A 20,782-nucleotide genomic window follows, 5' to 3' on the forward strand; every position below is an offset into this window, starting at 1 on the left:
GGTAATATATCTATATTATTGTAGGATCTTTACCTGAAAATATAAAGCACCTTAAGGCAACTGTTGTTATGATTTGGGGCTACATAAATAAAATTGAATTGAAAGTGCTGTATGAATGTATGGTTAAAGTGTGAACTTTAATTAAAGTCACTTTGAGTTTGTCAGTAACATTAGAAAGTGCCACATAAATGCAAGTATAATACATAATGCTGTTGGTGCTTCCGCTTTGCATGCGCAAGCACAAATGCTAATGCGACTGTTAATGTAACAATCAAAAAATTCAAATCCATTTATTCTTAGCTAACTGAGATTACCTGAACTGAGATTAAAACAGAGATTTAGAGTTTAGGCCAAGGGGTCATAAGATTGTAAAGTCACCTGAGCTGCCATTTCATAAAGATAATTTCTATATAAACTGCTTCAAAAAATGTACAGACTGTTTGATTAAAAAAAGTAACCAGAATGGAAAAAATGGTGCGTTCGATACTCAAATTCCCTGGGGAGGTACCCCTCAAAACCCCAGTTTAATGTGTTCTCCTCAATAAACAAATGTGCACTTTACATTTCTGTTATGCTTTATTGATTTTAAATGATGCACCTTGATGCAGATGCAGAGAAAACACAATTTTGTTTCATGATAGTGGAAAAATGAATGTAGTAAATATGTCATGTCATGTCACAGTTGAAAACTTAAACAGCTCTCAGAAGTAGCTTGAAGCTGTGTTGCCATCAATAGAAAAAAATTCCATTGTTTCAGGATGCCCGTATTATTACTAGTAACACTTTTGGTTTCATAATCACAAGAATGTTGTGAAGACAAATACTTGATTTGACATTTAATGACTCTCAAAGTAAAAACACACATTCTTTGTGAAAGAAAAACATGAAGAAAATAATTCTGTGTAGGTTAGTCACACATATGAATAAGTGACCGATGTCTTGGTGACACTGTTGATCTCTGAGATGCTACTGGCTCTGCTGCTGCTGATCGTCCTTGGTTTTTTACTCCGACTAATCTCCGTGGGAGCCAAAGACACAACGCTTTTTTGTGTTGGAACAAATGTGTAGGCATCTTGGAACTGGTGCGTAGCGTACCTCTTTGAGCTGTCAAGGTACAATTCCGAAAATGAATTCATGACTCTTATTGTGTATTGCAGACTGAGGTTGGCTAATTATAAAAACAACAACAAACAAACAAATGACACAGAAGCGGTATTTTACCTTGAGTGACACCCTTCTCTTCCTGCAAAGATACTGTAAATAAGTCCTCCAACAATAAGTAAGGTAGAGCCTCCCCAGCCAATGAAGACACCTACTCCTATTTCAAACCTGCCAGTAAATACAAGAATATTTCAAGTGCAATTCTCCCTCATAGGAAAAACAATGATCTAAATGTTGAGTCATCAAGAACACAGACTTATCATATATATATATATGCTATATATATATGCTACATACTTCTGTTCCATGTAGTTTGGATCTTCAAATTCAGCTCTTATTTTGTTTCCATAGTAGGAGTAAGCAATCATAGAACACATCCCTGAAACAATACTCACACATTTACTTAAATATTAAACAGTGCAGTATATCACAATGTGACTCAGTTCAACCAAATTTTTGTCTTGCCTCCTATAAGGTAGTTCATCCCTCCGGCAAAGGTTACTCTTGCATTAGCAAGCTCGGACCCTCCGATCTTAGTGCACTTCATTCCAACTAAGACCAAAATTGATCCGAAGAAAGACAGGATAATACACATGATGATAAGAGCCCGGCACATGTGAATGTCCCCTGTCCACAAGCAGAAAAAAGCGGTTAAAGGCACTAAGTTCACTGGGTTTAAATCATTAATTTACGGTATTCTTAGAGACGGTTTGCTTACAGTTCAGTGCCAGCATGGAAGGAATTCCCTTGCAGTCAGATACTCCAGTTGAATCAGATATGCAGTCCTTCCACAGGTTGGAGTAGTAGTTTGATGTTGTCAGGACCACGTTGCTGACTTCAGACCAAGTCCAGATATCCGTTGGCATTGTGGAGGAGACCAGAATCCATCCACACATACATACTACAAAGCAGCCTATCTCCATGTACATCACCACAGTCCTATAACCCATTATTGCTTCAGAGTTCAGCACCAAGACAGACTACTAACAAATCTAAGCTCCTTAACACAAACCACAGTGCATTTTTTCCAGAACTGTCTTCTTTGAACTCCCTTCTCACGTGCTGAATAGAGGAGGGCATGCAGTGGCACCGCCCCCCTGAAGAAGTCACTTAGATACGTGACAAAAAATGTCTCCATTTGAAACGCTACTTGAGAATGAACAGTATAAATAATAAATAAATAATAAGCCTTCTAGGATTTCATTACCTGAATTATTAGTGATGCACCAATGAATCCATATTATTTACATACTTAATATTTTAATGTTAATATACATCTACTAATATATAAGCATATATTATTAACAAAACTTATCAGCAGTATAAAGTTCACTAAAATCATCTCCAGCTGCAAAATTCAAGTAATATACACATTAATTAATTAACAGCTATGATTAATAATGTAATTTATACATTAATTTTTTAATTATATTTTGAAGTCAAATAGCTTGCAGGATGATGCTGTTGTTTATATAGTCAAATAAGGAGTCAAAATACAAGTTTTCTCATTCAGAGAACATTTATTTAAGCCATTCAAAATAAAGTTTAAAATCTTGTACAGTGCCACTTTTCATCTGTTGACCTCTGTATAAATACACCGGTTTGCACATGACCATGAACACTGTGGCCATTGTTTTCCATGCAAGTTATAAGCCCTCTATCTTTCATCTGGTTTTTTTTAAATTCTCCAAGTCCCCTTTATACACACTTAAACACAGACACACAACTATAAGAGAACACCATAACATGTTATGCCTCAGACTGCAACTGTTTGTGTTTTGGAAAAATCATTTTCGTCAGCGTGGCTGTTGTTGATACTCAGTCTCCTGACAAGAATAGTTTTAGTTTTGTGCCCCATTAAGTTCTCACTTTACACATAAAACAAGGAGAAGACATCATTTCTTTGGATGAAATGCATAATAATTGCACTAATATCTTTATAAAGGTGTGATTTTGCCAATAAAATATTGGACATCTTTATTGAAGGTTTAATCTGAGCATGTAGTGGTGATCAAAGTGATATTGATATGTTAATTGATATATACATCAGTTCATCATCATGTTTCAGTGAGATTCTTAATGACAGAAAATGATTTTGGTTAAATCACAGCAATTATAACATAAGTGTAAACACAAGACTGTGACAACTACTGGTACAAACACAAGACTAAGACTGCACATCTGTTTTATTCATGAGGTGAATATGACTGAGTATGAGCCGATCTAAAGGAAACAAAACATGACAAAAAATTACTTTCCTCCTATCTACAAGTTTAACTATTGCAGTGTCTGTTTGAGTTAAAACAGACCAACTAGACAAATGCATCTCTGTCTGAGGGTTTCGTTGGTGTTGCCTGAGAGAGCTTTGAAAGTTGGGCGCTTGATCGTCCTGAGCCCATATAGTTAGACCCATTCAGCTTGGAGGGTTTGTAGTATCCGGAATAAATGGTTCTTCCTCTGGATGGAGGCGCCATGTACGTGTGAGCATCACCGGCTTGTACTACTCTGCTGTAAAATTCAAAACATTGATGATGTTAATTATATGATGTAGTGGTAGTAGAGACAAGAAAAGGGATTAAAGTGGAATAATTTAGGTACCTTCCTCTGCGGATTACTTTATACACTGTCACAGCATAAAGAACAGCCCCGACTAGGATGAAAAAGCATCCTGCCAATCCTAGAAAAACTGGAGGTCCTAATTCATATCTGGAAGAAGTGAAAGGACAAGGAGAAAATCATGACATCATTTAAATAATATAAGTTACTGCAAAATTTATAGCAGATATGTCTATAATTTGAAAAGATTTTATGTAAAATGGTGTATGGAGTGGAAAAACAGTACCGCAAAACTCCTGATGCGACCCTTCGAGCAAAAGCTGTTCTGGCAATTCTGTTTATGTATAAGCAGTAGGCAGCAATGTCTGACATACCTGCGTGGAGAGGTTTCAGTGAACAGAGGAAAAAAATGATGGCAAAACATTTACAGAGAGAAGCACGGCGTACGTTCAAAGCTTACCACCAACAAAATGAAGCACTGCTCCTGCAAAGAGCACTTTGTCCTTGGTTTTGTCAGATCCGCCGATATAAGTGCACTCCATCCCAACAAAGCAGCACACTACAGCAAAGAATCCAATTGTTAACCCGCACATTAGCAATCCTCTCACTGCCTGGACGTAATCTGTTCAAATCAAAAAGAGTTCAGAAAGGAGAAAATGAGAAAAATAAAAAACAACAAGGGGTTGATATGAGAATCAAATCAGACCAGTATAAATAAAACAGCTATAAAAACAGCTATGCAGTGCAGAGATTGTGATCTACAACGGTTTCTGCAATGTTTTCTCAGATTTGTAAAGATTCAATCAGCAGATGCTTGGTGATGCTTGGATGACATAAGGCTGCACCCAGTCTTTTTATTTCATTGAATCTGGGAGTCAATAAAAATATGAATAAATCCCTCTTTTGGATATGGTTGAAGAATATTGTACAAAAGATGATCTCTTTTAAGTAAGTATTCTTTAGCAGTCTTCATAAAGTCCAGAATATTTGAAGATTGAATTTATAGACGCAATAAGAATATTTTTAAACCCATCAGGGTACATTATATATTTTGTTGAATCCATCCAACCATCCATTTTCTTCTGCCTATCTGATACATGGTCATGGGGAGACCATGACCTTCAATCAACTGACTTAAGGAATATGGAAACACCTTAATTTGGGTGTACGTAAAAGATTCAAAAGTTTTGGTGCTCAGTGTTAAAATATAGTGTTAAGTCTTAAGGTCTGTATTTTAGGCATTTATCCAGATGACTGTAATTTAGCTCATACAGAGAGGAAGATGGTTGACCTTTACTTACTCCAGGCCAAACGGTGTAGTGCAGTATGCTGGAAGAATGTTGGTGGCCCCTCTTTCAACCAATGGTTAAACAATGTAACATCAAGTTTAGTTCTTGAGAAACTGACCTGTGTATTTAGGAAAAGATCTTCAGAATTTTTTGACATTTGGAAGATGTTTCTGGAGCTATTAAAAAATGGGGAAGTTGAGAAGGTGGAGGGAGAGTAAGGTAATGGAAAATATGTAACTAAATTTGGGAATGTATACCGTAACCTGTGCTGTTTTTAGTTTGTATTTTGTTCTTGGTTGTTGTTTTATTTGTTTGTTGGTCTTTTGTTTGTTTCAGTTTGGTTGCTTTTTTTTTTTTGGGGGGACTATTTCTTTTTTTGAGTGTCTTGTGTTCTTATTGCTTTCTTACTGCCGTATGTTCAAACTGCCACTGTCGCCAGAATTGGCGGTTTAACAAAATCAGAGCCAAGTCATAAAGTGAGCTCACTGAGAAAGCTCTTATTTTTTATATAATCAAAGTTAGCATTAGCAAATAAAGGTTAAGTATATTAAAGCAAGTCTGAAGGGTATTTTATAGACATTTCTATAAATTCCCAAATATCTGACCTTTTTTTTCTCAAATGAGTTATAGTATCACTTTTAGGAACTGGTGCAAAGTCAACGCAACTTTTAATATGGATCCAGAACAACAGCATGCTCTACTTGTTAATCAATAGCATTGCAAAACTAGGCTATACTATTCAAAGTGACAGATTAACAGACAGAATTATAGTCAGGAGCGCAATTATCTGAAGAATGAGACTTTAAAAAAATTACTAATGACTGATCACCTGACTGTATAATCTATATAAAAATTATTGGTGAGGCAAATGCAACATACAAGCAACATTCCAGAGCACTGGGTAGTCTCTACAGTTGGTCACAGCCGCAGAATCTGTGTAACAGTCGCTCCACAGGTTGGACCAGTACCAGGCCACTTTGATGATGAACGAGCCGCCTTGCCCTCCGATTTTGGTAATCCTCCAATAGTCCATTGCCATGGTGCAGAGCACAAACAACCATCCCAGCGATGAAATCAAGAAGCCAGATATTTGGATCAGACGTTTTCTCATTGTGGAAATCAAGAAGCCTGCTAATGCAGGTTTAATGGATTGTACTGACCGTAGAAGAAGAAAATCTATTGACGTCTACTCTGGCTCACTAACTGTTCTACTGCTCTAGATTCAAGTAAAATGTGGCCCGGGTGTCTATTTAACTACGTCATAAGTGTCTTATGTTGATGAGGGCTCTGTACCACTTCATGCTGTGTTTACTGTAAACTTTTTGGATGAATACCTTCTCCTTTAGATATTTCATGCGACTAAATTGATTATTGCTGTAGCAATATTTAGATGTACTTAAAAGACCTCATCATGTTAGCACCTTGCTCATTTCTTTAGCATATTAGCACGCAATTTGAATAGGAAAGGGAAGATGACAGTAAGAGAAAACAACAGAATAGCCCATAATAATACTCTGTTGACCTGAGGTAATCACTTAAAAAAAAAAAAAAACCCCAAAAAACCCACAGACACAGAATTTGCTGCAACTTAGTTGTATTTACTTTAACATGTTTTAACTAAACAGAGCTATGTGCTAAGGAACAAAGAATGCTCATAATTCACTAAACATTTCACCATGTTTTTTTACCCTCTACAAGTTTGCACATTACAAAAGTTGTTTATGGTTACGTCATATTCAACAAGATAAAATGGGTGTCTGTCATCATTTTAATTGCTGTCATTACAGATTAATGACAGACACGCAGAAGCTACATACAGCTAAAGACAACAAAACCAATTTTGTACATAAACAGAACGTGCTCATCGCCATAAAAAAAAGCTCCAAAAATAGAAAATGATGCAAGCATTTGATTAGAAATCCCCGTTTTGGGCCAAATGTTTTTGATTTATTGATTCCCCCAACTCCAGAGAGTAAACTGTATCATAAAAAGATCCACCTTCAAAAAACATGTAAGGATTTGACACTGATTTCCTGGTGACATATGAATCAATATCAGTACATTCAGCTGTTATAAAGTGTGCTATAATTAACAATTAATATATCTTCTAGTACCCACCCGTGGCTTTAACCAAAAGTGTATTCACATTTGTCACACATAAACATTCTTATCAAAGTGCTGGATCCTGGAGGAGGTGCTGTTGTCTGGAGTTGGCCTCTGATTTACAGACTTCGCTTGCCCTTTTGGGTAGGAGGAGATACGAGAATGTGAGGCAGCGCCTCTGTAGATATAGTTTACCTCTCTTTTGCTGTGAAGGAAAAGACATAGCTTCATTTTTACATGCCAAAAACCAATATAATTCAACAAACAGTGGCCTGTAAAATGTGCTAATGCGTAAGTCTTAGCTCACACTAACCTACTGGTAAAAGAACCTGCAATGGAGAAGCATAACATGGTGCCCCCGAGAATACAGAGGACAGATCCACCCCAGCCGATAAAGAGAGCAGCTCCAAGTTCATACCTAGACACAAACAGTAATACTTAATGGTAATGTTTATTAATAAGTCAAGTAACATTAAAAGACTCTGTAAGGAAAACATGCTCCTTACTTTTGCGAGATAAACATTGGATCAAAAAATTCTGATGTTATCCGGTGCGCATAGATGGAGCAGGATGAGAGTGAGCACAGGCCTGAGTAAAAAGGGAAATGTTAATTATCTTAAACTGCCAAATGTGCTCTTGCTCAAATGGTTCATCTATACTTACCACTAAGAATGAAATGCACACCGGCAAAACAGGCAATCCTCGCTTTGTTTTTGTCAGATCCTCCAATTTTTGTGCACTTCATTCCCACGAGGGCAAATATAGAGCCGAAAAAGCCCAGAATGACGGCGGAAATCATGAGTGCCCTGCAAGCTATGATGTAACCTACAGGCATAAAACAAAAATCTTACTACTTAAATGCAACCACAAGAGTCTTTTTGCACTATGCTTCTTTTTTGTGGTCTGGACCACAAGGTCAATGAGCTACTGACCTTGTGGCCAACTTAACACATAAAGTAAGAAAAACAATTTGTCATGAGTAACATTAAGTGGTTTCTGCTACTTTGTGTTAGTGTGTCTGCTTGTTTGGGTGAAAAAAATGGCATTGAAATGTAATTTCGAGGCAAACATTACCTTGGAAGCTAACCACTGAAACTAGTCAGCCGTGAACAAAACTACCTGAGGTTCCCAGTAAATCTTCTTTATTGTTTTCAAGTCCCGAGAACTAAGGCTAAACATTGACATATTAGACGGTAATTGAGTTGGAGACTGGCATTAGAGTTTCTATTATTCCAATGAGGCAATAAGTTTCAACCTGAATTTTCAAAAAATGATTTAAAGATAAACAGAGCAGAGGTTTAACCACATTAAGAACCAAGGAAAATGAGAAAGGATCAATAAAAACACAGAAAATTAGGTTAAAAGAGCATTTGAAAAGTCTTAAGATGTTATCATGTACTATGGTATTAATTAACCATACAAGCATATACATACACACTAACAATAGATAAATAAACAGAAGTTGAGACCAATAGTTTAAAATAATCCAGCATACTAGTAAAATCCAAGATAAATGATAGGTGTATAATAAGAACAGAAAAGAGCTGACCATCCAGTGCCAGCATCGAGATAAATTCTTTGCAGTTGGATACTCCCGTTGAATCAGTCACACAGGTCTTCCAAAGATTCGACCAGAAGGAAGCTGTGGTAATGACTGATCCATCATCTGAAGACACCTTCCAGTAGTCAGTCGGCAAGGTAGAAGACTCCAGTATCCAACCAGCAGTAGAGAAAAAAAAGGCAACAATCTCCTGAAACATGCTACTCATAATGCTGAGAAGAACCCTCCACTTTACTGTAGCTGGCAATGGACGAAATGGACGAATGCTTCCCTGAGACTTGTTGAAAATGTATCTAGGCTCTCGGCACAAGTAGGTTCAATGGATAGGCGGTGATTACAGTTAATGTGTTGTGGACTGTTATATTGGGAAGGGAGGAGTTTGGCCTTAAACTTCAACAGGTGGCCAGTGGTCCTTTATAGTGTTTTCCACCCACAGTACACGTCACTGTGACTCGCAGTCCTGCTGTTGGTGACTGAGAGACCTGAAAAGTTGAACTGTGATGATCTCACAAAAGGGGTTTAAAATTAAGCTTAGCACACATACTCTAGCACAGTTTCTGGGTAGATGCATGTATGTGTGTAATTTATGTGGATTGCAGTGGACAGTCCACATATGGACATATGGTTCTGCTGGAGGTTTCTTCCTGTTAAAAGGTAGTTTTCCCTTCCTTTAAGATTAGGCTTAAAATGTTCCTTTTTGCTAAAGCATATAGTTAGGGCTGGACCAGGTGACCCCGAATCCTTAGTTTTGCTGCAATAGGTGTAGGCTGCTGGGGAATTCTCATGACGCACTGAGTATTTCTTCTTCAGTCACTTTTCTCACTCACTATGTGTTAATAGACCTCTCTGCACTGAATCATACTTGTTATTAATCTCTGGCTCTCTTCCACAGCATGTCTTTTGTCCTGTCTTCCTTCTCTCACCCCAACCAGTCGCGACAAATGGCCGCCCCTCCCTGAGCCTGGTTCTGCCGGAGGTTTCTTCCTGTCAAAAGGGAGTTTTTCCTTCCCACTGTCGTATAATAGCGGGTCGTATGATTGCTGGGTTTTTCCCTGTGTGTATTATTGTAGGGTCTACCTTACAATATAAAGCGCCTTGAGGCGACTGTTGTTGTGACCTGGCACTGTATAAATAAAACTGAATTGAACTGAATAAATACAAACACACATTTTAAGACATACCTTCTATTTGTCACCTTGCACTGGCAAGTCGTGATTAATGCGCAACAGAGTTACCACAACTTCCTCATGCACTTAAAACAGCCGGATTTAGATAACTTATTAACAACATGCCATTCACTCTAATGTCTTAGCTCAGAGAAATGTCCCTTGAGTCAACAGAAATGTGTTTATAGGAGATAAATAAAAGGACGATTAAGGTGTCTTTGACAAAGGCCTACATGGGGATTTCGCATAACAACAAATGAATTCAGCATGTGAATTACAGCTCCACCTGGTGGCTGTATACTGAAGTATCTCCCACCATCAGATGGAGCTCTTAAGCACCTTGTCAACCACTAGATTTCAAATATTTAGCATTGCAAAAAAGTAAAAATGACTCTGCTGGAATTTGAATGATAGCCTTTCTTAAATTACTGGTGTACTGTTACATTTTGTGTCATATAAATTTTAAAAAAAGAGCTGATTCTGACAAAAATCAGAAAAACTACAACTAAAAAAAGAAGAGATCAAAGTCCTTTAAAGTCACTATACACCCTCTCCAAAATGTGAGCAAAACCAACAGTTAAAGGGAAATGTGAATATCAGGTCAAGATCACAGACACCACAAAAAATTTCAGATAAAATTTGCTGAGATGAAGGGAAAGATATCACCACGTAACTATAAAGGAGGATTTACAGAATTTACATAAAGGCTTACTTGAGAATCAATTTAATATAGTTAACAACACAACTCACAGATATTCATGACATTCTTAAAGTTGGTGCCTTACACATGCGAAATTAAAAATTTAACTCTTTGGTAAAAATCCAGAGGTTTTTTTTCCACACCCAACCTTTCCAGGATTTTTTTTTTGGTGCAATTTTGTAGAATATGGAAAAACAAATATGAAATAACACAGACTGATAATATGTGGCAAACAAACAAACCAAAAAGCATTAAACATGATTAATTGTGGTATGTTTTAGATGGCCAAAACTTAAATGCATTTTCTTTGCATTTTTTTTTTGTTTCTTCCCATTGTGAGATCTGAGGGTAAGTAAAGCATATTCGTTATTTTAGTTTATTTTAGTATTTTATACTTATTTTAGACCTATAATGCCATTTTCTGTCTTTCTGGCCTGTTAGTCTTGGGTTATTTCCCGTGTACCTGGAATCCAGACACACTTAGTTTGACATTTACAACAAAGAAGATTACACATTTGCAAATTTTCCACAATCTGTCTCTGAAATGCAAATTGTTAAATGAATTCATTGTTTGATTGCTTAGTATTAAGGGCCCATTTTAATGGAAATCAATCAACTGTACTTGTGGCTAAAAAAAATGTTAGTAACAGAAATAATAAAAGAAAAAAATTCCAATAAAAAATACATTTCAAATTAATTTTTAATTTGACCTTTGAAAGACGGCTGTGCTGATAGATTCGTCGATAGACAAAAAGTGACACTTTTGTTTCACTTAGTCACCACACATCAAGAATATTTAATGAAGCAATTCCACAGTATGCACCTTACCATAAATTTGCAGCGCAAAAGATGGATTATCAACATAATGCATGTGTTATTTAACCATAAACGTAGATGTTCTGGCTGCTTGGGAAATAAAAGATTTCTGAGCTTACCTTCTAGCTGTAAGATAGTATGATGTGGTCTGCAGTGCAGAGATCCAATGGCATTTCCAGCACAGTTGTTCCACAGACCCTGGAGCACCCACGTTGCTGTGATGACCGAGGAAGCCCGGCTGGTGGCCCTCCATTCATTGGACACTGTGGCACCGATAGTGGCTCCTAACCCAGCCACACCACTGAGAAACGCCAAAATCTGCAAGCCTGACATTTGTTGGGTTAAGCTATGTAAGTAATCTTTTAGCAGACTCGAGAAAGAAGAAATAAAAATCCCCTCAGGTGAACAAATTACAGCGTGGACATGTGTTTCACTGAGATGATTAACAGACAAGACATCTTGCCTGCACATCCAGAGCTGAGGGGTGGACGCGGGTGTCTGAAAGTGAAATAGTAAAGGAATCATGAGCGGGCAGTTAAGCATTACAGTTTGAAAGTGACTCTGGGAAAGGCTCATTTTGTTTGTCCAAGTTTTCAACTAAAAATTCATGTATCACATTAACATAAAAAATAATAAAAGAGTAATCAGTAATCCTAAAAAAATGAGAGTCAAAGTGACAAAGTCTAGTTACTGGTTCATCTATTTGTGCACACATATATTTAGCAACTGAATGTGTAATGATTTGCAAGCTCATATTAACATGTACGTTGTTTGTCATGTCTCCTGGTTTCACTCAAGAGAAGTCAGACTTATCTAAAACTGAAAAAGAGAAAAAAACCTGATTTGTGTTAATTCCTGTAGTCAATCGATACTAAATCAACTTATTGGTTAACAGTTCAGGAACAAAGTTACTCTTGCCGAGTCATGTTGAGATAAGAGTCAGATTAAAGCTTCCCTCTGGAAGTCAGATTAGCCAATAATAACAACAGTCAGCACAAAACTGTGCCCAGTGTTGCCCTTTTATCAGCTGTTACCAGTCCCACCTTCATTGCATGAACAGTGTAAATGACTACTGAAGTATGCAGATACCTACTATAATTAAAGTACATATTATCAACAAATGCTTTTAAAATATCAAATAAAAACACAAATTCTGCGCAGCATGTTTTTACTGCATGTTTCAGCTGCTAAAGTTGGAGCGTGTTTTATATGCTTTATATGCGGTTAGAAATTTCAGTCTAGCTGAGGCTGTCCCTTGCCAAATGATTACCAGATAAATAAGAGGGGCTGTAAAATGATCAGTAGAACTGGAAAACAACACACACAAAGGCCTGGCACTTTCCCTTCCTAATTTTTGCTCTTGTATTGCATTAATATAATTTTATAAATAGTTTAGATAAAACTGAGATGGACTGAGACCTACTAGAGCACTTTTCTAGTTAATTTGAGCACTCAAAGTGCTTTGTTGCTACAAGCCTCATCCGCATAGGCACCTTTTTGCTTTTAACTTAACACTCTCACACTCTGATGGATACATCAGAAACAACTCATGGTTCAGTACTCTGCCAGAGGACATTTAGATGCTGAAGGACACTCAAGGAGCTGATTCAGGCCACCGACCTTCTGATAAGTTAACAACCCGCTGCACCTCTTAAGCCACAGTGACCATGAGACTTTTGAAGTGGACATCTCTGTTTACTGTAGTCACTTCTTAGAGTCTGTATTTTCTAGCTTGTCACACTTGTGCATTTGAGAAAACGTATCTTAGAAATAACTGAAAGATACAGTATATCACTCCAACCTATTATGTGAAAACAGAACAGAGGTCCACAACAGAATTGTGAGTCTAAAACGTTGCTGCAGCTGTCGAATAACTATAAATATGTTGTGTGTACTCAAGTAGAGTATTTAAAAATGTATTAAAGTAGGCCTACAATACTTCCTCCCAGTGTTTTCCGTTATTGACTATTTAATGCATGCACTGTAGACTCATGAAGCAGAGTTTTTAGTTAGTAAAGCTCATCATACACAATGGCTCGATGATCTCCACTATTGAGCGATACATTATACTATTTACTACAATATACAGGCAGAACACGACACCATTCCCTCTTGGAATCTGAAACAGACAGCAAAGAAAAATGTTTCTGATGTTTGTGTTTGTGATGCAGTGTAAGGAGCCTTGTAATGGACTCTTGTATCAGCCAATCTGCATACAGTGGGCGGGGCCACGCAGCGTCCAAACTCATTGCAGCCAAGTCAGTTGACACCCACCTGGGATAATCCCGTGCTGGATGTCGGTAGGTGTAGTATTGACAGTACTCGGAGTCTACCCCAGCTGCTCAGCTGCTCAGTCAGTGTTTCCACTTCTCAGTGTTTATCGACACCCCCTCTGCCACACAGCAGGCAGAGACTGTCTCCAGGTTGCTTTTACTGTTGGGGCGATGGAACCTCTGCGGAAGGAGGCGAAGGATAATCCGTCGGCTTCAGCTAATCTTCTCTCCAAGATTTTCTTCTGGTAAGAAAACCGGCCTCACACTGCTTTCTGTGACATTAACCGAGTGAAGAGCTCTCCTGTCTGACAGTTTGTGACCACCCAATGATGCCTGTCCATGGTCCATCCCTTGAATAAACCACACTGTTACCGAGAGAAGTTTGTTAAAGTGGTTTTGAAAATAAGAGTTGTTCTAGAGTAAAGTGCTGCAAAGTTGAAATGCCAGTGATGCAAGAATGACAAGTAATGTGTAATAAAGGAGAATTAGCATTCATTTCTTTAATTAACCCATTTCATTTACATTATGTATGTACTATAAACATGCAGCTATTTAAACTAGGACAATATATGTGTATTAAAAAGCATAATTGTGGTGTGGTTAAAATAAGTACTGTGATTTACTTATGACTTTAAAAATTAAACAAAATAAAACAAAATATACCTAAAAAAGTTGCTTTTGTTTACTTTTCCTTTAGTTGGCTAAATCCCTTGTTCAGAATTGGATACAGAAGGAAGCTGCAAGAAGATGACATGTACAAAGTTCTCCCGGAGGATGCATCTGATCGACTTGGAGAGGAGCTACAGAGGTGGCTTAAATTTATTAAGTCTGATTGTACTGACGTTGTAATAAACGGTTTTGTTTTTTTTTAACAGTGATTCCACTGAAGGTCAAGCTATGCAAAGTACTAACTGAATAGTCTCAGTTATAAATTCATAAATTCAGACACTGATTCAGACAACTGTTCCGACTTTTCAACAATTCCCGCTTTTATATCAGGCCGAGTTTTACAGCACAGGACCAGGGTCATGAACAAAACTCGCATTCAGATTTGCCATCATTGTTGGTTTATTCTCCGTTACTGTATCCTGTGACATTTTATTAGATAGCACAAAAGGCCGTTCTATCATGCTTGTCCTCTCTGAGCAACTCTTCATGGAGTGGGTTTTACAAACACTGCCGTTTCAGCTTTTGTGGCCTGCCAGTGTCAACTAGGCCCTTGTGACCTCTTTACCTTGACTGACCCACTTCCCTGCTGGTGTTCACTTCCATTTCAGAGCTTTTAAAAAGGCCAGACACAAACCACCTTCAGGCCATTCTTGCTGCCAGCGTCAGCGATTGTGGAAATGACAGTGAAAATGTCAGCTTAAAACTGTAGAAACATCCAGCTTATGGTAACACTCACTACAAATTATTTTCTGCACAAATGTCAGCATTTGGCATTCAGGACTTTGTTCACTTCCAGTACTCTGAACTACTATATGTTGAAGCTAGAGCTGCACACTCATGGGAAGCACCAGTTGTATTGAAATGACACCCTTCACCACTGCTAAAATCCCTGTGTGTGTGGAGAGGCATATGAATGTCTCCATCACAATATGAACATCTCATGTGCAGGGGGAGAGGCTGCCCGCTTTGACGAAGTCTGGCATCAGAAGTGTGCTTGGATATGAGCCCATCTATATTTAGATGGCAGTTTTCAAACTGTTCTGAGGGCAGGGGCTAACCCCACACTGATCTTGCTAACTCTTGTGAGAGCTACCCTATCAAGAATTCTCTTACTTGACGCAAGTCTATGTGCATGTATACAAAACTAAGAGTTACAGCGTGGTTTTGCTAATGATCTATGGGAAGGATGTGAGTTAACAGGGCTGGAAATTATGGTTGACAGCACTCTTTTGAAGGCCGCAGATGTTTAAGCGTTAGTGTGATACATAAAATAAAGCACCTGAGCAGGTGTTCCTCAGAAGACTGAGAATGTCAATACAGGATCACACTGCGTTTGAAAAACAGTCTGCAAACAGTGTTTTATAAAGTTGCAGTGCAGAAATCTATAAATCTGAGGGTTAAGCGGTGCAGAATCCATAAGCACTGGTCTGCAGAGATGAGAAATAAGGGGATATGGTTAAATATTCTTGACAGAGGGTATGTCTGCTGTTGCCCAAGACAAATGCACTGACCTAAACGTTTTACCTTGCATTCAGGGGATCTGGGATTTTCCTGGCTTGGTTTACTTACCTGCAGAGGGAAGGGTTAATCTAAGTGATCGTTGGGAATGGTCTTTTCCACAATGAGCATCCGTAGTGCTCAAAAGATCAGTGAATAATTTAATGAGTATAAAAAACATTCACAAGCAACAGATCTCAGCTTAATTAAACCTGGAACTTTCTCTTTAGCATGTATTTTAGAGGAATGGTGTTTCATCCCTTCATTAGTATCTTACAAACATCTAATAATGCCAAGGTACACTGAAGCTTTTCTGATGACACAGTTATATTAACATTACAGTCAAGTATTTGTCTAAAGAGCAGCGTGGGTAAGGAGCTTGGTCTCATGTGGAAGTTTGAGAAGTAGTGCTATCTATATATAGGTGGGCTCACCTCCAAGCACAATGTCAACCTTAATGCCAAACACTCTCACAGGGGGCAGTCCCTCCCATAAATCGGTGATGTCCAATTAAAGAGGTGCCAGGAAGTGGTGGGGATTTTCACGAGTCTCTGGTTGGCTTTTACACAGCTGGGTATTCTTCTAGTGGAAAACAGTACAGCTTTGTCTGGTGCATATAGTGTTTTAGAGTACTAGTAGTGAGTTGAGTGCTGAATGCAACGCTTCTCTTTACCATTATCCTTCACCGAAACTGGCAATGACTACAAACCCTGATGTGGCATGGATGTCAAGGATGGATTGGTGAACGCCCTGGATTTAAGCATTGAGAGCAAATTCTTAGTATGTAACAATAAGAGGTGTTACAGTAACCACTCTAATAGAAGCACAGAGTAAGAATGACCAGAAGGTGGTTTTTGTCTAGCTTCTTGGCATAATTTGAAATGAAAGTAAACATAAGCAGGGAAGTGGGCCAGACAAGGTAAGGAGGTCATAAGGACCTTATTGGGAGGTCACCAAGGCTACATTCACATTGGTTGTGAAATAATGAATTGTTGAACTCTGTTGGAATTGTTTGGCGGGGATAAGAATAATTGAACAGTCTTTTGTGCAATGTTAAATACATTTTGAAAGGGCCGAGGCTGATGGTGGATAAATCCACAGCTGGGTTCATGAACCTGCTCCTGCTTTTTATAGTTCAGGTTGATATGACAGGATGTATTTGTGTAAAATCCAGACAGCTATGCAGTATCTATCAATGTGTTTAGAAAACTGTATGCCACATACTGTTCATACTATGTAGTACTGTATTTATTATGGTTAATATTATGTGTCAGCAGTAGTGATAATAGTGACAATAGTGATCCATACCTGGTTAGTTACATCTATATGAGCAATATAAATGAACAATTATAGTCCTTCACTTTTCTCTTAAAGTATGCTAAGTAAAAATTGATTTTATTTCTTTATTGGGGAATCACCAGCAGTGCATTGCTCTATTACTGACTTTGAAAATCTTCCTATCAGGAGTATTAATTGGTTTTCTTTCTATTTTCTGGCACATTTCAAAGGTACTGGAATCAAGAAATTCAACAGGCAGCAAATGAACTACGGCCGCCTAAACTTACCAAGGCCCTCATTCAGTGCTATTGGAAATCATACTTGCTCATTGGATCGTACATCTTTATAGAGGTATATCAAAGTAATAGTGAAAGCACACAGCAAGAAGTGAGAAGCTTTAGTATGTAAAATACATTGACATTTCTGTTTTACATTCCTTTTACTATCAGGAAGTCATCAAAGTCATTCAGCCAGTGCTACTTGGGAAGCTGATCGAGTACTTTGAGAGCTACGACCCAGCTAACTCACCCGCGGTCTCTGAGGCGTACATCTATGCTGCAGGCATCTCACTCTCAACCATCAGTCTGACTGTCCTTCACCATCTCTATTTTTACCATGTCCAACGAGCTGGGATGAAGATCCGCGTGGCCGTGTGCCATGTGATCTATCGAAAGGCGAGTCATTATGATATGTCTGAGAATAAATGCCATCCTCCGAATTCTGCCATCGTAAATTGATCCTACACCTTTGTTCTGCAAAGGCTCTGTGTCTTAACAGCTCAGCACTGGCTAAAACGACTACAGGACAGATTGTGAACCTCTTATCCAATGATGTCAACAAGTTTGATGAGGTGAATGAAAATATCTGCACTCAGTTTCCAGTTTAAATCCTACCTTCCTGAAAGCTATAGTGTTATGGCCTTTGTAGGTTTTTCTGCAGGGATTTAGTATCTTGTGTCTTTGAGTTAATGTTTTTCTTTTGACTTGTATTATAAATGACCTTACGCTCTTTACCTTTGCAATATTGCTGCTTATGCTTTTCTTACAGGTCACATTATACTTGCACTTTCTGTGGATCGGCCCCCTGCAAGCAGCGTCTGTGATAATATTGTTGTTGTATGCGATCGGCCCGTCGTGTCTCGCGGGAATGGCTGTCTTCTTCTTTATGATGCCAGTACAGACCATGTTTGGACGTTTGTTCTCAAGACTCAGGTTTGAAGTCTTTTGTCAGATTCATTAAATATACCATACATGTACTGTTGTGTTGCGTCGATTCCATAGTTTCAGTTTTTGTCTCAGGGCTGAAACAGCAGTCTTAACAGATGAGAGAATTCGCACAATGAGTGAAGTCATTTCTGGGATCCGAGTTATAAAGATGTACGGGTGGGAGAAGCCTTTTGGTGCGCTGGTGGATGAGGTCAGAAGGTACAGCTGATCTAGCAATATACAGATTCAGCCTCCAAATGTCTACCTGTAGAGGTTCAATTGTGATATTGTAAAATTATTACGTGTTCCAGATTTTGTAATATGAATATTAGAGTGAGTTAGAAAGAAGATTACTGTAAAGTGCAATAAAATGAAAACTGTAAACACTGCCATCCTCTTTTGTTTTCTACAGAATGGAAATCTCCAAGATCATGAAAAGCTCTTACCTGCGTGGCCTGAACATGGCGTCTTTCTTTGCGGCCAGCAAGGTCATCATCTTCGTCACCGTCTGTGTTTACGTACTGACAGGGAACACGTTGTCTGCCAGCAGAGTGTTCATGGCAGTTTCCCTCTACGGGGCAGTGCGACTCACCATCACGCTCTTTTTTCCCTGTGCCATAGAGAAGGTCTCTGAGTCTCTCATCAGCATAGAAAGGATTAAAGTAAATATATTACAGTTAGAGGCTATATATTTTCCAGTAGTGTGTGCTGATTACTTTGTATAAAAACTAAAACAAATAATCTACTATTCTTGTAAGCAATTTCTTCTGCTGGATGAAGTTGCTCCTCAGCATCTAGGACTTCCTGTGGCAGAGAAGAAGGACTGCATGGTGAAAATTCAGGACTTGATATGCTCCTGGAATAAGGTAGGAAACATTTTGGGAAATGCGTCTTTCCCTCTTATCCTAAATATGTATCGCATGCAACCTTTTGACCCCTGGAGGCATAGCTAGTATTATGCACTATGCTACACCAGCTGTGAAGCTTGTGAGACAAATTTGTGGTTTTGAGCTATGTATAGTAGGTGAACCAAGGATTAAATAAATTGTTGTGTATTTACTACACACTGATGTTCAAACTGGCTTACTTTTTCTTACAGACTCTCGAATCTCCAACTTTGCAGAACGTGTCTTTCGCAGTGAGATCAGAGCAGCTCCTGGCAGTAATTGGACCTGTTGGAGCTGGAAAGGTCAGGTCTGTTGTCAAGTCTCAGATTTAGTGAAGCACACACATGACCATGAACCCGACATGGGTTAGGTAACTCTAAATACTTCTAACTGAAAATCTGATGCTTTTACCACCAATTTCATAGCAGCAACCCTGCCTCTAAAATTTCCTTTTTAGTATATGATGCTTATTTAATACATACATACTAAAAGGTTTGCTTGGCCTCTAGGCTTCAGTTCCATGCTGAGTTCTCTAAGCAAGAAAGCGATTTTAAAGGTATTTGCCAAAATGTAAAAATTGCAGTTTAAACCTAATTTTTTGTTTGTGCATTTCAGTCCTCGCTCCTCAGTGCCATACTGGGAGAACTGAGTCAGGAAAGTGGTGTTATCAAAGTCAAAGGAGAGCTTACATACACTTCTCAGCAACCATGGATTTTACCCGGTACAATTCGAAGCAACATCCTTTTTGGCAAGGAGCTCAACTTCAAGAAGTATGATAGAGTACTGAGAGCCTGTGCCCTAAAGAGAGTGAGAATCACCTTGAAGCATGCTTGTCAATAATACAGTCTAGTAGCAAAGTTAGAGCTATTTTGGCTTGCAGTACTGGTGCAAATGGGAATGTTTGGAAAAGTTACATTTGTACCCTGATCAGGACATGGACCTGCTGCCAGGTGGCGACTTGGCGATCGTCGGGGACAGAGGGGCCAACCTCAGCGGAGGACAGAAGGCAAGGGTCAGCTTAGCAAGGTGTGCTGGATAACAATACAGAAATATGCTGGCTTATTTGGTAACAGTGACAGAGATAAAGTCTGTGTGTGTGTCTTTTTAGAGCAGTGTACCAGGATGCAGATATCTATTTGCTTGATGACCCTCTCAGTGCTGTGGATGCTGAGGTGGGCCGGCACCTCTTTGAGGAGTAAGTCCTGTTGCCAGCATCTTACTGTTATTTGTGAAAAGAAGTTGGCAGTTTTTCATGTTATTTCTTCTCCGGAGGTGTATTTGTGGACTTCTGAGGAAGAAGCCTCGTATCCTGGTTACTCATCAGCTACAGTATCTGAAGGCTGCCGATCAGATCGTCGTCTTAAAGGAGGTGAGAGCTTGAGTGTTGATTTAAAATATAAAATATCAGCAACTTTATTAGGTGCACTTATTTAACTTCTCATGAATGCAAACATCTAATAATCCTGTCACATGGCAGGGTGTCAGTGCATTTAGGGCCAGATTTAGTAAACAGGGCAAAATAGCATTTGTGTTTCGTTTTTTTGGGTGATTTATAAAAGTTGGGCTGTTTTCTAACCACAGGGGGAATAAGTATGACATGCTTTTTTGGTGTTAAATATCA

The 20,782-nt window shown here is 38.5% G+C and overlaps 4 protein-coding genes across 5 annotated transcripts in view; 1 reads left to right on the forward strand and 3 right to left on the reverse strand.

Annotated features, from left to right (window-relative positions):
* Nucleotides 1–550: 550 nt before the first annotated feature.
* On the reverse strand, nucleotides 551–2,186 carry LOC116322963 (claudin-10-like). The gene is made up of 5 exons (XM_039600290.1): nucleotides 1,880–2,186; nucleotides 1,627–1,788; nucleotides 1,459–1,540; nucleotides 1,222–1,329; nucleotides 551–1,104 (listed from the first exon to the last, which is right to left on the reverse strand). The coding sequence occupies exons 1-5, from the start codon at nucleotides 2,109–2,111 to the stop codon at nucleotides 912–914; spliced, it is 777 nt and encodes a 258-aa protein (XP_039456224.1). The 5' UTR covers nucleotides 2,112–2,186; the 3' UTR covers nucleotides 551–911.
* Nucleotides 2,187–2,655: 469 nt separating this feature from the next.
* On the reverse strand, nucleotides 2,656–6,210 carry LOC116322889 (claudin-10). Its single transcript, XM_039600254.1, has 5 exons — nucleotides 5,886–6,210; nucleotides 4,178–4,339; nucleotides 4,004–4,091; nucleotides 3,760–3,867; nucleotides 2,656–3,669 (listed from the first exon to the last, which is right to left on the reverse strand). Exons 1-5 carry the CDS (start codon nucleotides 6,115–6,117, stop codon nucleotides 3,474–3,476), a joined length of 786 nt encoding a protein of 261 aa, XP_039456188.1. The 5' UTR covers nucleotides 6,118–6,210; the 3' UTR covers nucleotides 2,656–3,473.
* A 355-nt stretch (nucleotides 6,211–6,565) lies between these two features.
* On the reverse strand, nucleotides 6,566–11,702 carry LOC116319314 (claudin-10-like). 2 transcript variants are annotated; one of them, XM_031738606.2, is made up of 5 exons: nucleotides 11,472–11,702; nucleotides 7,773–7,934; nucleotides 7,616–7,697; nucleotides 7,423–7,527; nucleotides 6,566–7,314 (listed from the first exon to the last, which is right to left on the reverse strand). In XM_031738606.2, the coding sequence occupies exons 1-5, from the start codon at nucleotides 11,683–11,685 to the stop codon at nucleotides 7,158–7,160; spliced, it is 720 nt and encodes a 239-aa protein (XP_031594466.1). In that variant the 5' UTR covers nucleotides 11,686–11,702; the 3' UTR covers nucleotides 6,566–7,157. The 2 variants fall into 2 exon arrangements, with proteins under 2 accessions (XP_031594466.1, XP_039455532.1); XM_039599598.1 differs by lacking the exon at nucleotides 11,472–11,702 and adding an exon at nucleotides 8,659–9,035 and having other exon boundaries at nucleotides 6,567–7,314.
* Nucleotides 11,703–13,646: 1,944 nt separating this feature from the next.
* The window catches only part of LOC116319324 (multidrug resistance-associated protein 4-like), a 33,623-nt gene continuing 26,487 nt past the window's right edge, over nucleotides 13,647–20,782 (forward strand). The window contains exons 1-14 of the mRNA XM_039599597.1: nucleotides 13,647–13,870; nucleotides 14,323–14,433; nucleotides 17,300–17,420; nucleotides 17,519–17,743; nucleotides 17,830–17,919; nucleotides 18,117–18,280; nucleotides 18,368–18,493; nucleotides 18,687–18,936; nucleotides 19,033–19,140; nucleotides 19,374–19,463; nucleotides 19,777–19,968; nucleotides 20,093–20,187; nucleotides 20,270–20,356; nucleotides 20,434–20,530. Coding sequence (XP_039455531.1) covers nucleotides 13,647–13,870; nucleotides 14,323–14,433; nucleotides 17,300–17,420; nucleotides 17,519–17,743; nucleotides 17,830–17,919; nucleotides 18,117–18,280; nucleotides 18,368–18,493; nucleotides 18,687–18,936; nucleotides 19,033–19,140; nucleotides 19,374–19,463; nucleotides 19,777–19,968; nucleotides 20,093–20,187; nucleotides 20,270–20,356; nucleotides 20,434–20,530 — 1,980 coding nt within the window. The remainder of the gene's footprint in view (nucleotides 13,871–14,322; nucleotides 14,434–17,299; nucleotides 17,421–17,518; nucleotides 17,744–17,829; nucleotides 17,920–18,116; nucleotides 18,281–18,367; nucleotides 18,494–18,686; nucleotides 18,937–19,032; nucleotides 19,141–19,373; nucleotides 19,464–19,776; nucleotides 19,969–20,092; nucleotides 20,188–20,269; nucleotides 20,357–20,433; nucleotides 20,531–20,782) is intronic.

This window comes from Oreochromis aureus, linkage group 16 (genome assembly GCF_013358895.1).
Source record: "Oreochromis aureus strain Israel breed Guangdong linkage group 16, ZZ_aureus, whole genome shotgun sequence".
NCBI lineage: Eukaryota > Metazoa > Chordata > Actinopteri > Cichliformes > Cichlidae > Oreochromis > Oreochromis aureus.

Bases quoted from the DNA above. Each gene is read 5' to 3' on its own strand.
- LOC116319314 (XM_039599598.1), bottom strand. From the start codon at position 8,878: ATGAGTAGCATGTTTCAGGAGATTGTTGCCTTTTTTTTCTCTACTGCT. The intron at 7,935-8,658 runs GTCAGCTCTTTT...TTATGCCTGTAG, and splicing joins CTCGATGCTGGCACTGGATG to GTTACATCATAGCTTGCAGG. The intron at 7,528-7,615 runs GTAAGGAGCATG...GTTTGTGTCTAG, and splicing joins CCAATGTTTATCTCGCAAAA to GTATGAACTTGGAGCTGCTC.
- LOC116322889 (XM_039600254.1), bottom strand. From the start codon at position 6,117: ATGAGAAAACGTCTGATCCAAATATCTGGCTTCTTGATTTCATCGCTG. The intron at 3,868-4,003 runs GTACTGTTTTTC...CACTTCTTCCAG, and splicing joins GTCGCATCAGGAGTTTTGCG to ATATGAATTAGGACCTCCAG. The intron at 3,670-3,759 runs GTACCTAAATTA...TGAATTTTACAG, and splicing joins AAAGTAATCCGCAGAGGAAG to CAGAGTAGTACAAGCCGGTG.
- LOC116322963 (XM_039600290.1), bottom strand. From the start codon at position 2,111: ATGGGTTATAGGACTGTGGTGATGTACATGGAGATAGGCTGCTTTGTA. The intron at 1,789-1,879 runs GTAAGCAAACCG...GCTTGTGGACAG, and splicing joins TTCCATGCTGGCACTGAACT to GGGACATTCACATGTGCCGG. The intron at 1,541-1,626 runs GCAAGACAAAAA...GTATTGTTTCAG, and splicing joins GATGAACTACCTTATAGGAG to GGATGTGTTCTATGATTGCT.